The 13,709-nt window shown below is 38.3% G+C and overlaps 1 protein-coding gene and 1 long non-coding RNA gene across 2 annotated transcripts; both read right to left on the bottom strand.

The window, feature by feature from the left end:
- Window positions 1–1,825: 1,825 nt before the first annotated feature.
- Window positions 1,826–3,976, bottom strand: LOC118348933. The gene is made up of 2 exons (XR_004801874.1): window positions 3,661–3,976; window positions 1,826–2,455 (listed from the first exon to the last, which is right to left on the bottom strand). It is a non-coding gene; the product is annotated as an uncharacterized LOC118348933 (long non-coding RNA).
- Window positions 3,977–4,596: 620 nt separating this feature from the next.
- LOC109013875 (probable esterase D14L) lies at window positions 4,597–5,998 on the bottom strand. Its single transcript, XM_018996109.2, has 2 exons — window positions 5,547–5,998; window positions 4,597–5,290 (listed from the first exon to the last, which is right to left on the bottom strand). The coding sequence occupies exons 1-2, from the start codon at window positions 5,918–5,920 to the stop codon at window positions 4,846–4,848; spliced, it is 819 nt and encodes a 272-aa protein (XP_018851654.1). The 5' UTR covers window positions 5,921–5,998; the 3' UTR covers window positions 4,597–4,845.
- Window positions 5,999–13,709: the final 7,711 nt, after the last annotated feature.

Here is a 13,709-nt window from a genome sequence, read left to right as displayed (position 1 = left end):
TCTTATTATTTTTACCTAAAAAACAAACAGTAGAACTGCAAAATACATAGAAGAACCGAAAAAACCAGATCTACAAACAAAACAAAAATTGGACAAAAAAAAACACAGGAGAAGGGGTTGTAGTGGCGCGTAAAGGACACGTGCCACTCTAGGAGGAAGACTGACGGTAGATCTAGAAAATCCCGAAGTCACAGACCCCAAAAACGCCGTGCGTGGCTTCAGCAAAGAGCTCTCGCAGTTATGCATGAGAGCCATGTGCCAACCTTCAACCCACGCGTGTGGGCTACGCGCCATTCTGTTTGGCAACGCATTCGGTGCTTTTGCAGATCGACGGTTGGGGTACACCATGGTGGGGCGCTTGTAATCTTTTGGTCGCCATAAAGTCCCAGATCAATGATTATCCCTTATTCGGCCTAAAAAAACACAAAACAAATACAACACCGGAAGAAAAGTGGACAGAGATGAAGGGATGGGAGGAAGAGCCGAAACTCCCACGCCTTCTAGCCGGATTCCCTTTTTTGGAGAGTTTAGAGGGAAGGGAGAGAGTTTTAGAGAAAGAGAAGAACCCCGCATGCATCATTTCTAAGTTGATGTGACTTTACATAATAAGTTAGATTTTTTTTTATACATAACATATGGCATTTACTAACTGATCAATGTCAAATATACAAACATATATCTAGTACCAAGATAAACATAAAAATATAAAGCATCACCCTTAAATATTACTCATCAGCATCTAAGAACACCTTATTCAAAATCACAGCAAGGCATGTATGCCACTAGATTTCCTGAATATGGGCAATCTCAAAGTCACTAAAATAAGTAAGAAGACCCTGGATTTCCTTAATAAGAGGTCCCCATGCAGAAAATGAAAATGCCCTGGACTTAACAACTTCAATTATATTCAACGAATCCCCTTCCAAGATGAGACCAGAAATACTTGAATAGAATATCATTTATAACCCTCTCAATGCCGCCAAGGCTTCAATATCATCCCCATAAAAAGCACTCAATTCCTTCACACTCAAAGCAAATAATATCATCCCATTATGATCACGCAAAACAACACCAATCTCAGCAATGCTTGTACTCCTAAACAAAGCCCCATCAAAATTTAACTTCACTAATCCATGTGACGGGGGCTGCCATGAAAGAACTTTCTCCTTTCTAACAATTAAATGGGAGTTATTAATAGCATTAAAGCTGGACACATATTCAATACAATGACCAATTACATCCAAAAGTGAGCTATTTGTATCCTCAAATAATCTAGGATTTCTTTATTTCCAAATTTCTCAAGAGACAATGAGAACATATCCAACTCCATCAATTCCCACAATAACACATCATACTGAATTTCTCTCCACAAAGACTGAACTACATTAGGACATTTAGTAATCCATACCTGAGTAATATTAGGACAACAACATAAAGCCTGATTAACATCTTCAATTTGCAATTGGCAATTTGGACAAATATCAGTGGACACAACTCCATTTTTCAACAAATTAAATCTAGTAGGTAGGCCATTAATTCAAGCTCTCCAAGTAAAGGTATTCACCTTATCAGGAAGCTTCAAGTTCCACCATCTTCTCCAAAAGTTAGACTTATACTGAGAATGCAAAGTGCTTGGCCTACTTCTATTATTGAACATCCCCATAGCAAAATGATAACCAGATTGTACAGAATATTATCCACTTTTATTACCATCCCACACAAATTTGTCAACAACCCAAAAGTGAAGAGGAATCTGAAAAAATTGCTTAGCCACATAGGATGGAAAAATGCTACGTATCAAATCTGCATTCCAACTTCTTGAAGATTGATTCATCAAAGCATTCATAATAGCATTTGCTAGGAGTATTTGAGAACAGACATCAACAAAAGGTGCTAAGCAAGTGTCAACCCATCTATCTTGCCAAAGATGAATAGAATCACCACTTCTTACCCTCCATATACAGCCTTTTGAGACGATGCCCTTTGTAGCAATGATACTCCATCATACATATGAAGCATTGCAACCAATATTTGACTGTATAAATGATGTACATGAGAAATATTTAGCCTTAAACACCTTATAAAATAATGAATCAGGATTTGTGATAAACCTCCATCCCTGTTTAACAAGCAAAAATAAATTAAACATTTTCCAAATTATGAAAATCCAAAGCATCATTCAATTTTGAATCACACAAATTAGTCCAACTAACCCAATGTATCTTACATTCAAATCGACGTTGTCCCCACCAAAACCGTGCAAACATAGATTCCAACTCTTTACACAATAACTTTGGGAGTTTAAAACAGCTCATGATGTATGTCGGTAGAACTTGAGCAACAGCTTTGATTAAGATTTCCCTTCTAGTTTGTGAGAGGAGTTTCTATTTCCAACTCTGTAATTTATGCCACACCTTTGACTTCAATTCTTGGAAAGTTAGAGACCTGTCACTCCCTACAAAAGAAGGTAATCGCAAATATCTATCATGATGGTGAATAAGATCCACATTCCGCAGTGCTTTAGTAGCATTCGCATCATCCTCTCCCACATTTCTACTAAGAAATAACTGGGCTTTATCAAAATCTAACTACTTTCCCGAAGCATCCCCATAAATCTATAACAATTTTCTCATAATAGAATTTTCATCCGTAGTTGTCTGACAAAACACTATCGTTTGTAAAAAATAGGTGGCTAATTGACGACATAATACGTTAGATTTATTTTACAATAAAAGTAAATCTATAATCTAATGTACAATATCAAGTCACGTCAATTTGTAAATTTACTTTTGTCAGTTTGTATAATCTTTTTGTTGCTAAAATATTTCTCTTTAGACATTAGGCATGCCATTTATCCATCTTATTTATTTTTCTATAAATTGAACATACATTTGACGCATTCATGATAAGACTAATGTTGTAGGTGAAAAGTATAGATGTTGGCATATTACACCATATTGATTTCTCCTCTGTTCGTTTACAAAAAATAAAAAAGTGTATTGGAATTTTCCTAAAGATCATTCAGGATCAAGATTTATATTTATCTAAAGCTCAAGAAAATAACAAAATAATAAATAAAAACAATGTGCATAAAAACCAATATTGTTTAGTCTGTTCACTTTTAGCGGTGAAATGAGATGCTTCCTGCAAGCAAAGGAGATGTGATAACAAAAGAATATAAATGTATGAAAAACTCTACTTGCAACCGGTTAGGGAACCCCCACATAACCAGTTGCATAAAAAAATTTATTTTTTGTACTTCTCTCATTTCGTTCCGCCTCCCTCTCGCTCTCCCTTTCTCAATTTTCTTTACTTTCAAACACACACACACTCTCTCTCTCTCTCTCTCGATTTCTTTCCTTCCACTGTTACCGCTGCCAGCCTCAAGCCATGGCAGGCCAAGAACCAAAATCGTCCGTCTCAAGATCTAGAGGCAAAGACTATAGGAGCAAGAATTGGAGAGCAGAAAACTAGAGTCCTTACATAAGCAACATGATCCACTCAAGGTTTTAAGTGGGACATCTTCTTGTTTTGATCTACGATTTGGTGAGGAATTAAAACCCAAATGAAAAAATCTCAAATGAACTTCCAGTCAAAATCAACTTTGGTTTGTAAAAATCTTTTTTTACACATGGAGATAGAGCGAAACAACAAAGTTACCTCTCATTTGTATTGGATTTGAGTGTAAATTTTGGTTCTTTAGGCTAAACTTCACTGGCATCTATGACCCAGATCATGAGACTGTCCCCTGACTTTTTGTGAATGCTTCTCTCCATCGTGTGCAAAAAAAAAAAAAAAAAAGGAAAAAGATGAAGAAAGGAGAAAAAATGTTAGGAGCTTGATGGAGGATTTAAGCTTGAGGATGAAGATGAGAAAAGAACCTGCAAACGAGAGTCCCTGTTGGTTTGGGTTTTGATTTTTTTTTTTTAATATAAGCCGTTTATCTTGCAGTTTCCCACCGCGGTTGTACGTAGTAAAAATGTGAATGTATTCATCAGCCACACACTGTGACGGTTTCTTGGACATTTAGTTCCTAGTTCCTACCTTTCCCTTTGTGTCGGTGAGGACGGTTTTTTGGGCCACTTAAAGGGCAACTGGTCCTTAGTCTTCCTGGACTCTTGGCCCATTGACCCAACCATTATTATTGTCTATAGAGAAATTTTATTTGTAGTTTCTACTTAAAAATTATATATACAGATCTTTTATTAAATGAGAAAAAATATTATTTTAAAAATAATAATTTTATAATTTTAAAAAATTTTAAAAATAAAATTATCTAATCTTATATTACAATCTTCATTTAAAGATTATATCCAATATTACACTTGTACCTAATACTTATAATTTGCTTAGCTGTGCAGAACGGTTATAACTCCTATAAAGGATTCCTTTATGTTGTCTTTAGTTAGACCGTCCAGTTTTATTACTTCGTAATTTGCATCATAAAACACATTTTGTACAGGTATCATAACTCAGCCAACGAGAATTCTTTCTTTCATTTTCCCCCCTGCAATCTCTCTCTAACTGGAAACTCTAAACTATAAATAAGAAAATAATTTATATAAGTTCCTGCAACTTTCGGGTAAATTCTTTAAAAAGAATCAAACACACCCAAATGGCTTTCATTATGAACTGCATGATAGAATGGAAAACAAAAGGAACGTAAAGTACGCGGAAATCTCGGGAGATAGACATAGGAGACCAGTGTTGAATCACGTGAAAGCCACGATAGTAGTTGAACCTTCAACCCCACCAGCCCAGACACGTTGAATCGCAGCCCATTTTCGTGCGATTGAAATTTTAACGCAAACCAATAACAAAATTAAGCAAACACAATAAATTACATCATACATTAATATCGAGACCAATATGCCTGAGAAGTACTGGAATTACGACATCTGGAGAGCTCAATTGGGGAAGATGACCGTCCGATGGCATGACTTCCACGATTGATCCACCGCCGAGGTTCTGATGCAAGTATTCCGACACCACCACCGGCACTGCCAAGTCCTTCATGCTCTGTAGTATGTGACAAGGCACAGTGATCAGGCCTAGCATTTGTCTCATGTCGCTTTGGAATATGATCTGCGCCACGCTCAGGGCTATGTCTGGTCTCATGTTGAACAGGGTCCGGCTGAATTCTTGGACCGCCACCGACTCCATGTCCCCGCCCACGGCGAGTGGCGCGAACCCTGAACACCATGCCTTGTAGTTTGACCCCATCGCTTCAAATAGCTGGTCTAGATCCTCCTGCTCGAACCCTCCATAGTAATCCACATCATTCAAGTACCTGAGAAACATTAAAAAAATGTAATCAAAGAAGCAAAGTTGCATACAAATAACATAATTAATAATTCACTGAAATCTGTGTGATTGAGATGGTCAAACCCGTTACTTAATTTGGAAAAAAAAAGACCACTTCTAAAATATTCTGATTAGGGTAATTAATTACTACAAAAAACTTTCCGTGTTTAATTATCATCTTTAAATTAGTAGACAACGGCTATTTCTGTAGGTAAGTACCGATCGACTTCCATGCTACGAACCTCGGGGAGGCGCCGACCATGATCATCTTAGAGAAGAGATCGGGGCGAGAGATGGAGGCGATAGCACCGATCATGGCCGAGACAGAATGGCCAACAAAGATGCAGGAATCGATCTGTAGTTCTTCTAGAATGGCAAGCAAGTCATAGGCATAGCCCTCGAGGGTGGAGTAGCGTTGGAAATCGAAGTAGTCAGGGTTGGTGGTACCGGCGCCCATGTTATCGTACAAAATGACCCGATTGTTAATGTCTTCAAGGAGGTGAGGAATAAGGTGTTTCCACACAGACTGGTCGGTGCCGAAGCCATGGGCAAGCACTATGTTTCGCTCGCCCAACCCCAACTTCTTCACGTTGTGAGCTGCTTCAACGATTCCCATTCTCTTATTCTTTCCTTTAATTGTCCTTTGGTGTGAAAGCTAGCGCAGACTTTATTATTATTTCCAGTCTGGTTTTGTTCTTAGTGATCAGTCCCCAGCACCACATATTTCACGATAAGAACAGTGGAAGAACGTTTTACCGGGTACAGCGAGTGCACACATTTCTCCCTGTGATCATTCATCTGATCTGATCGGATGGTTATTGTTTGCTGATTTATGGAATAATTCGGATATGGGTATTTTTGAGGTACCATATATATATGTGATTAATGCAATATATATATATATATGGGGGCTCCCATTAATGCCACTTTAAACTGCATCCATGCCTGTCTGTGCCTGTTAACGTCACGAAGGAAAGAATTCCCTGCCGCAAGCTGGGCATGCAACTACATCTAAGCGACGACGCCAAAGTGGACCAAGAAATTAGATATATCTAGCAAATAGATTAGGAGACATAACTATGAACAAAAGTCAATTCGAAAAGACTTTTAATTAATTTTGTAATTATTTCTCGTGCATGCATGTATGCCTACATACATATATACATATATACATATATACATAACGCAAGGTAGCGTGCGCCCATCCATCCACACCACTGCTATAGTTTAGGGTCTCTCGAGTCTTTGAGAGAAATATGACCAACGTTACATTTGGATCACCACGGTGACGTATACACATTAGTAGTAGTTAAACCTCAACAGCTGCGAGACAAGAAGTCAAATTTCCATCCAGAGGAAAATGAACACGTAAAGACGATCGTGAAGAACGTATGAAATGAAACCACAAAACATAAACATTCTGCGCCGGAAAAAGAGAAATTACAATACGAAATACGTACACACATGACACACTCAAACAACACATGCATCGAGCGCCAACATCGTGACGAATATGCCTGAGAATCATCGGAATTACGATCTCCGGTCAACTCATGATCAGGAATATCATGACCTTTAGTTTGCTTTCATAATTTTTCAGTTCCTTAAATATATACGCCAGTGTACACGATATTGATGGGACCTAACCAGCAGGTCAATTTTATTTGTGTTTTTTTTTTTTTCTAAATAGTTATAATATCATTGTCGTATATTTGTAGCCGTACTTCATCTAATTTGTTGTCTTTAATGATGGAGATTCTGGGCTTTTTGTCACTAAATGATACCTTCTGAAAAGAGTAGTACTTGTGATCAGATTCCAAACCCGATCAATGGACATGGAGGGATCTTTTATTTATTTATTTCTTCTTCAAGGACACAGAAGGAGCTCACTTGTGATCAAAGATCGGGTTGGGTCGGAACATGTTTTTGGGGTCAGCCCGGATGAACAGTCCTATATCAAACCATATGAAAATTAAAAAGTTAGTAAGCTGAGTCATGTGATAGTAAAATAAATAAATAATAACTAAAACAAAAGGGTAGGGTAAGTGTTTAAAGAGAAAAAAAGGGTTATTGGAATGACTTTGTAAGCATGCAACTAATGATAAATTGCAGCAATGCTATGCTTTAGTATGGGGAACCAAGATCACTTAGTCCCTTATGCAACAAAAGGGCGGGCAGGGTACCTACCGTATAGTCCCTGTTAGACACACGGAATTTGTGAATTCTCATCTCATTATGATACTGTGTAAAGGTTCCCTTTATATACAGCTGTGAGGGAATAAAGTTTGTTACATGGGAAAGGATCCAGTGTAATACATAAGAAACAGAAAAATACTAAAGTGTCCCTGGAGTATGTACAACAGAATGATCTAGTTTAATACGCCCCCGCGAGTCCATGGGGGTTTCACCAACATTGAGACTCGAACGAAAAACAGAAAATTTTTCAGAGACTAAAGGTTTTGTAAAGATGTCAGCAATTTGATCATTTGAGCTACAGAAAGCTACTTTCAATGTCTTGGCAGCAACTCTGTCCCGCACGAAGTGATAGTCAATATCCATGTGTTTAGTGCGGGAGTGAAAAACTGGATTGGCAGAGAGGTAAGTGGCACCAATGTTGTCGCACCATAAGATTGGAGACTTGGAAAGAGTGATACCCAGCTCCCGAAGCATGGTTTGAAGCCAGATAAGTTCAGCTGCCGTGTGAGAGAGGGCCTTGTATTCAGCTTCAGTGCTGGATCTTGCAACTGTTTTCTGCTTTTTGGAGCTCCATGAAATGAGGTGACTACCAAGATATAGACAAAATCCACTAGTAGAACGTCTATCATCTGGGCAGCCACCCCAGTCAGCATCACAGTATGCTTGAAGTGTGAGAGAAGAGGAGTACTTGAAAAATAATCCATGATTAATAGTACCCTTGAGATACCTAAGTATCCTCTTAACAGCAGACCAATGTGGGAGTTTGGGCGAGTGCATGAACTGACATACTTTGTTGACAGCAAAGGATATGTCAGGTCTGGTGTAGGACAAGTATTGGAGACCTCCAACAATACTCCTGAATAGTGTACAATCATCAAAGGCAGGCGCATCAAGCTGAGAGAGCTTGAGAGAGGCTGCCATCGGAGAGGAAATGGACTTGGCTTGCAGCATATTACTGCGGGCAAGTAAGTCTTTGATGTACTTTCGTTGGGACAATATAATGCCAGAGTCACAATAATCAACTTCAAGTCCCAAAAAGTAAGATAAGGGACCAAGATCCTTAACAGGGAAAGTCATGCTTAGATCACAAATAAGTACATCAATGGCATGTGAATGTGATGAGGTGATAACCATGTCGTCCACATAAATCAGAAGAAATATATGGAGATCACCACGATGTAAAATAAACAGAGAGGGATCGGATTGAGATGCAATAAAACCATAATCATTTAGCCAAGATGTTAATTTAGCAAACCAGGCCCTCGGTGCCTGTTTAAGGCCATAAATAGCCTTGTGCAATTTGCACACATGATTAGGAAGTTTGGGATCAATAAAACCTTGCGGTTGCTGCATATATACAGTTTCAGACAGCTCTCCGTGTAAGAAAGCATTCTGAATATCCAGTTGGCGCAGGGGCCAACGACTGATAACAGCAATTGAAAGCACTAACCGAATGGTGGATGGTTTTACAACCGGACTAAATGTTTCATTATAGTCCAAACCAGGTTGTTGGTGGAAGCCCTTAGCTACCAACCGAGCTTTTCTTCGCTCAAAAGTACCATCCGAATGAAATTTAGTACGATACACCCAACGGCAACCAACAATATTAAGAGAGGGATTAGAAGGTACCAAGCTCCAAGTATGATTTCGAAGAAGAGCATCATTCTCAGTAGCCATAGCCGCGCGCCACTCAGGGAACTTCGATGCGACCGAGTAGCTTGTAGGTTCATCTGGAGCAGGACCTGTAATGAGAAAACAATGCCGTGTAGGATATGGTATCGTGCCATCGGTGGAGATGCGAGGTCGCGAGGAGTTCGTGTGACTTCGGGTAATAACAGGGGATCTGGGGTTTTGTAGAATGGATGGTTGGGAGGAAGTTGAAGAGGGCGGCGGAAGAACTGGGAACTCTCGAGAAGATTGATAGTTAGGAGAAAAGGAATTAGGGTTAGGATGAATTTGAGATGGGCCGGGTAATTGAGGTGGAGCAGACGTACTTGGTAGAGAAGATGAGATAGACGGGCTCGAGAGAGGAAGAGTGGCAGAAGGGCTTGGGCCTGGCCCGAGAATAGAGGAGGTAAATAACGGAAGAGGGACAGTGGGCTGGGAGGATGAGGTGGATTTAGACTGAGACTGTGGGCCACGAAAAGGGAAAGAAGCCTCATTAAAAATAACATCTCTAGATATATAAAGCCTGCTGGATTTTAAATCAAGACATTTATATCCCTTGTGAACTGGACTATAACCCAGAAAAATGCAAGAAGTGGAGCGAGGGAGAAGTTTATGTTTGTTGTAAGGCCTCAAATTAGGCCAACATTCACAACCAAATACCTTAAGAAATTTGTAATCGGGCTCACGATGATGGACTAAAAAATGAGGAGACTTATTTTTAAGAGACCTTGTGGGAAGAAGATTAATGAGATACACTGCTGTTTCAAAGGCTTCAGGCCAAAATTTTGTAGGAAGAGATGAGTGAGCAAGAAGGGCAAGGCCAGTTTCGACGATATGTCGATGTTTTCGCTCAACAATACCATTTTGTTGGTGTGTATGTGGGCAAGAAAATCTATGAGTAATACCAAATTTTCGACATAGTGGAGTGAGGGAAGTAAATTCACCTCCTCCATCCGTTTGAAGTGTAATTAATTTGGTATTAAATAGACGTTCAACTAAAGGAAGAAATTGAGAAAAAATTGATAGCACATCAGACTTTAATTTTAAAGGATAAAGCCATGAGTATCGAGTAAAATGGTCAACGAAAGATACATAATATTTGAAGCCTAGTCTAGAGAGTACAGGACTTGGGCCCCAGACATCAGCACTCACTAACTCTAAGGGCCTGGTGTGCACAACCCGACTAGAGGAAAACGCTAACTGATGACTCTTGGCTATACGACATTCGGAGCAGATGAAGGGAACATCACTTGGAGAAAATTTCAGACAGCTGGTGTGCAATATTCGAGAGACAATGGCGAGGGATGGATGACCCAATCATTGATGCCATTGCGGGAGAGGAATACATTCGCCAGTATGAGTGGAAAGTTGTGAAGACGAAGACGCTGAGGAGGGAAACACGTACAACCCATTACGCGTTGGCCCTGTGAAGAGGGTTCTCTTGGTCCGATTGTCCTTGATACAAAAATGAGAAGAGTGGAATTCAAAGAAACAATTATTGTCAGTGCAAAACTGAAGAACAGAGATGAGATTTTTAGTAATATGAGGTACATGAAGAAGATTGTGTAACTGAAAAGAAACAGAGTTAGTAAGAAGAGAGGATTCACCGAGATGCTGGATAGGGAGGCACGAACCATCTCCAACACGTATTGCCTCATTACCTTGGTATTGCTCAGACGAGATGCTCAAGTTACTCAGATCGTTTGTGATATGATGAGTGGCGGCAGAGTCTGGATACCAAGAAGAATCAGAAAAGGAGGTGGGAGCGGTGTAGTTGGCGGAAAAATGAGAATTGGGTGTATTATATGAGGAGGAAAAGCTTTGAGGTGGTTCGGCTTGATAGGAATGATCAAACCGAAATCTGCATTGTAAAGCAATATGGCCATTTTTATTACAAACTTGGCACATAGGGCGAGGGGTAGTAGGTGTTTGCTGAAATGTCCCAGAGGACCCAGGTGGATGGCGACCACCACGACGACCACGCCCTCTGCCTTGTCTCCCACCACGCACAAAGGATCGTCCACGTTGGTCACGGCCTCCACTGACTGTATAATTTATGGAGGGTTCAAAAGTGGTTTTAGAGGTGTGGGTCATTCGGCTTTCATGGATAAGGAGGATTTGATATAGCTCATGGGAGGAGATGGGTTCAAAACGAGTGGTAATTGAAGTGACAAATGGCTCATAAGCAGGACCTAAACCATTAAGAACATAGGATACAAACTCCTTATCAGGGAGTGGATTTCCAATGGATGATAATGTATCTGCTAGTGACCTAACTTTGCCATAGTAATCTGTGATGGATTGGTCTCCTCGTGAGAGATTAGTGAGCTGGAACTTGACCTGAAACTCCTTGGCTTGGGAATGAGAGGTAAACATGGAGGTAAGATTAAGCCATAGTTGTCTAGAGGTGGTAGAAGATAATACATGACCAATGACAGAATTTGACAGTGAAGAAAATAGAATACTAAGAACAAGCTGATCAGTCTTGTTCCATGTATGATAGTCAGGATTTGGTTTGGTAGGTGCATCTGAACCTGAGTCAAGGTATCGGGAAGGACATGGGAGAGAGCCATCAACATAGCAATAGAGATCTTGTCCTCTAAGGTATGCAGTGATCTGAACCTTCCAAATCAGAAAATTATCATCTGTAAGTTTAGTTGTAACAACATGAGAAATAGAGGAGAGAATGGAGGAATGAGATTGAGACGAGGAGGAATTAGGCGTGGCCATGGATCAATAAAGAGACTGCTAGTCAGGCAGCTCTGATACCATGTTAGACACACGGAATTTGTGAATTCTCATCTCATTATGATACTGTGTAAAGGTTCCCTTTATATACAGCTGTGAGGGAATAAAGTTTGTTACATGGGAAAGGATCCAGTGTAATACATAAGAAACAGAAAAATACTAAAGTGTCCCTGGAGTATGTACAACAGAATGATCTAGTTTAATAGTCCCGGCCTCACTTGTCATGATCTTTTCCAAATTGAACTCTGACATGATCATTGATTCGGGACAATTGTATCGATATAGTAGAACTGGTCCGAGTCGAGATCTCAAATCTCCTCGATCGGTACTGCACCTAGCTCCTTCACGCATCAATATGAACACTTGCAATCTCATTAATATCAATTCAATTGATCCCATGCATGCACGCACGTTGAAAATCACGATGCATGTGATACAAATTAGTCAAACCTAATAATTACATGATCGATTCACAGAATTATGCGAAATCATCGCAATCATAAAACATATCAGAAAGACACAGCTCTATTAATCTTCATGTACTACTTCATGTGTTATATATATACTTCTATATATATATATATATAGTCTGTAAATAATTAGAGAATGAATCAAATTGACAAACGATCTTCCTTCCCTTCTCATCCCCTTCAACAAAAATATTCTAGTTTTTTCTTAGATCAAAATCAAAGTCCCAGGACACTGAAACACCAAAATAAATTTAAAAATATATATATAATGAGAGGATCGGGAGTACTAGCTTATATATAGGTATAAGCAATAATATTATCGACAAGTACTACTTTTGACTGATCCGAAAGTATTTTGTGCATTTCTTTGTAATTTTAAATCATGATAGCTAGACACGCATATTAATTATTTAGGCGTACATGCCTATTTAATTTTACTTTTTTTTGGGTACATGCCTATTTAATTAGTACCGAATTAGGTTGATCATTTGTCAAACACTATAGCTAGCTAGTTTGTCTTGCATGTGTAGTCGCAATATTCTTGTACATGTCATGACAGAATAAGACAACCAATGATCAGATCAGCGGGGATTAATCACTTGTTGGAATGTGGCCAATTTTATTTTAGTTAAGCTTCTAACAAATTAATCAAGCTTTTTTTCAGAATTAAGATAAATATTAAAGAATGTAAAGTAAGAGAGAGATATGCTGATAAAAAGAGTCCTATAAAATGCATTATTAATATCCACATAAAATAATTTAAATAGCATTAGTTTTTTAATATATTGCATAAAATAACTATGTATTTCTTTTAAAACTTAATTAACATGTTATGGAATAATTCTAGAAAGATTAATGACAGCTAGGGGACACCCCATTTACCATCCATGCAGAAATTTTAAATAAATTAATACTTTTTAAAATTTTAAACAAATCAAAATTCAAATCAAAAGCTAGAATCAAAATAAGATTTTTAAAAATATTATTTTACTATATAGTTATATGCAAATATCAATTTAGGTCTAGTTTGTTTTTACCTCTTTTCTCAATTTATCTTATTTCATCTCATATAATCTAATCATTATAATTTTTTTAAATTTCTATACAAAATAAAATAAATAATTTAATTTTTTTAAATCTTAAAATAAAAATATATTATAAAAATATTTTTATTTAATTTTTAATTCTAATTTCAACTCAATTCATTTCTCTCATTTTATCTTATCTGATATTCAAAAACAAACTAGAAGTTATGATCATGAAGTCAAAGACACTGCACACGCATCTCCACGAGGCAACGAGTGGGGTTTTTAAACTCTTTTA

The sequence above is a fragment of the Juglans regia genome, chromosome 7, assembly GCF_001411555.2.
Source record: "Juglans regia cultivar Chandler chromosome 7, Walnut 2.0, whole genome shotgun sequence".
NCBI classification, from domain to species: domain Eukaryota; kingdom Viridiplantae; phylum Streptophyta; class Magnoliopsida; order Fagales; family Juglandaceae; genus Juglans; species Juglans regia.
Note: the sequence above shows the minus strand (reverse complement) of the source record. Positions and strands in the feature narration are given on the sequence as shown.

Coding starts and splice junctions, on each gene's coding strand:
- LOC109013875 (XM_018996109.2), bottom strand. CDS start 5,920: ATGGGAATCGTTGAAGCAGCTCACAACGTGAAGAAGTTGGGGTTGGGC. Junction 5,291..5,546: donor ATGGTCGGCGCCTCCCCGAG/GTTCGTAGCATG, acceptor AATGTTTCTCAG/GTACTTGAATGATGTGGATT.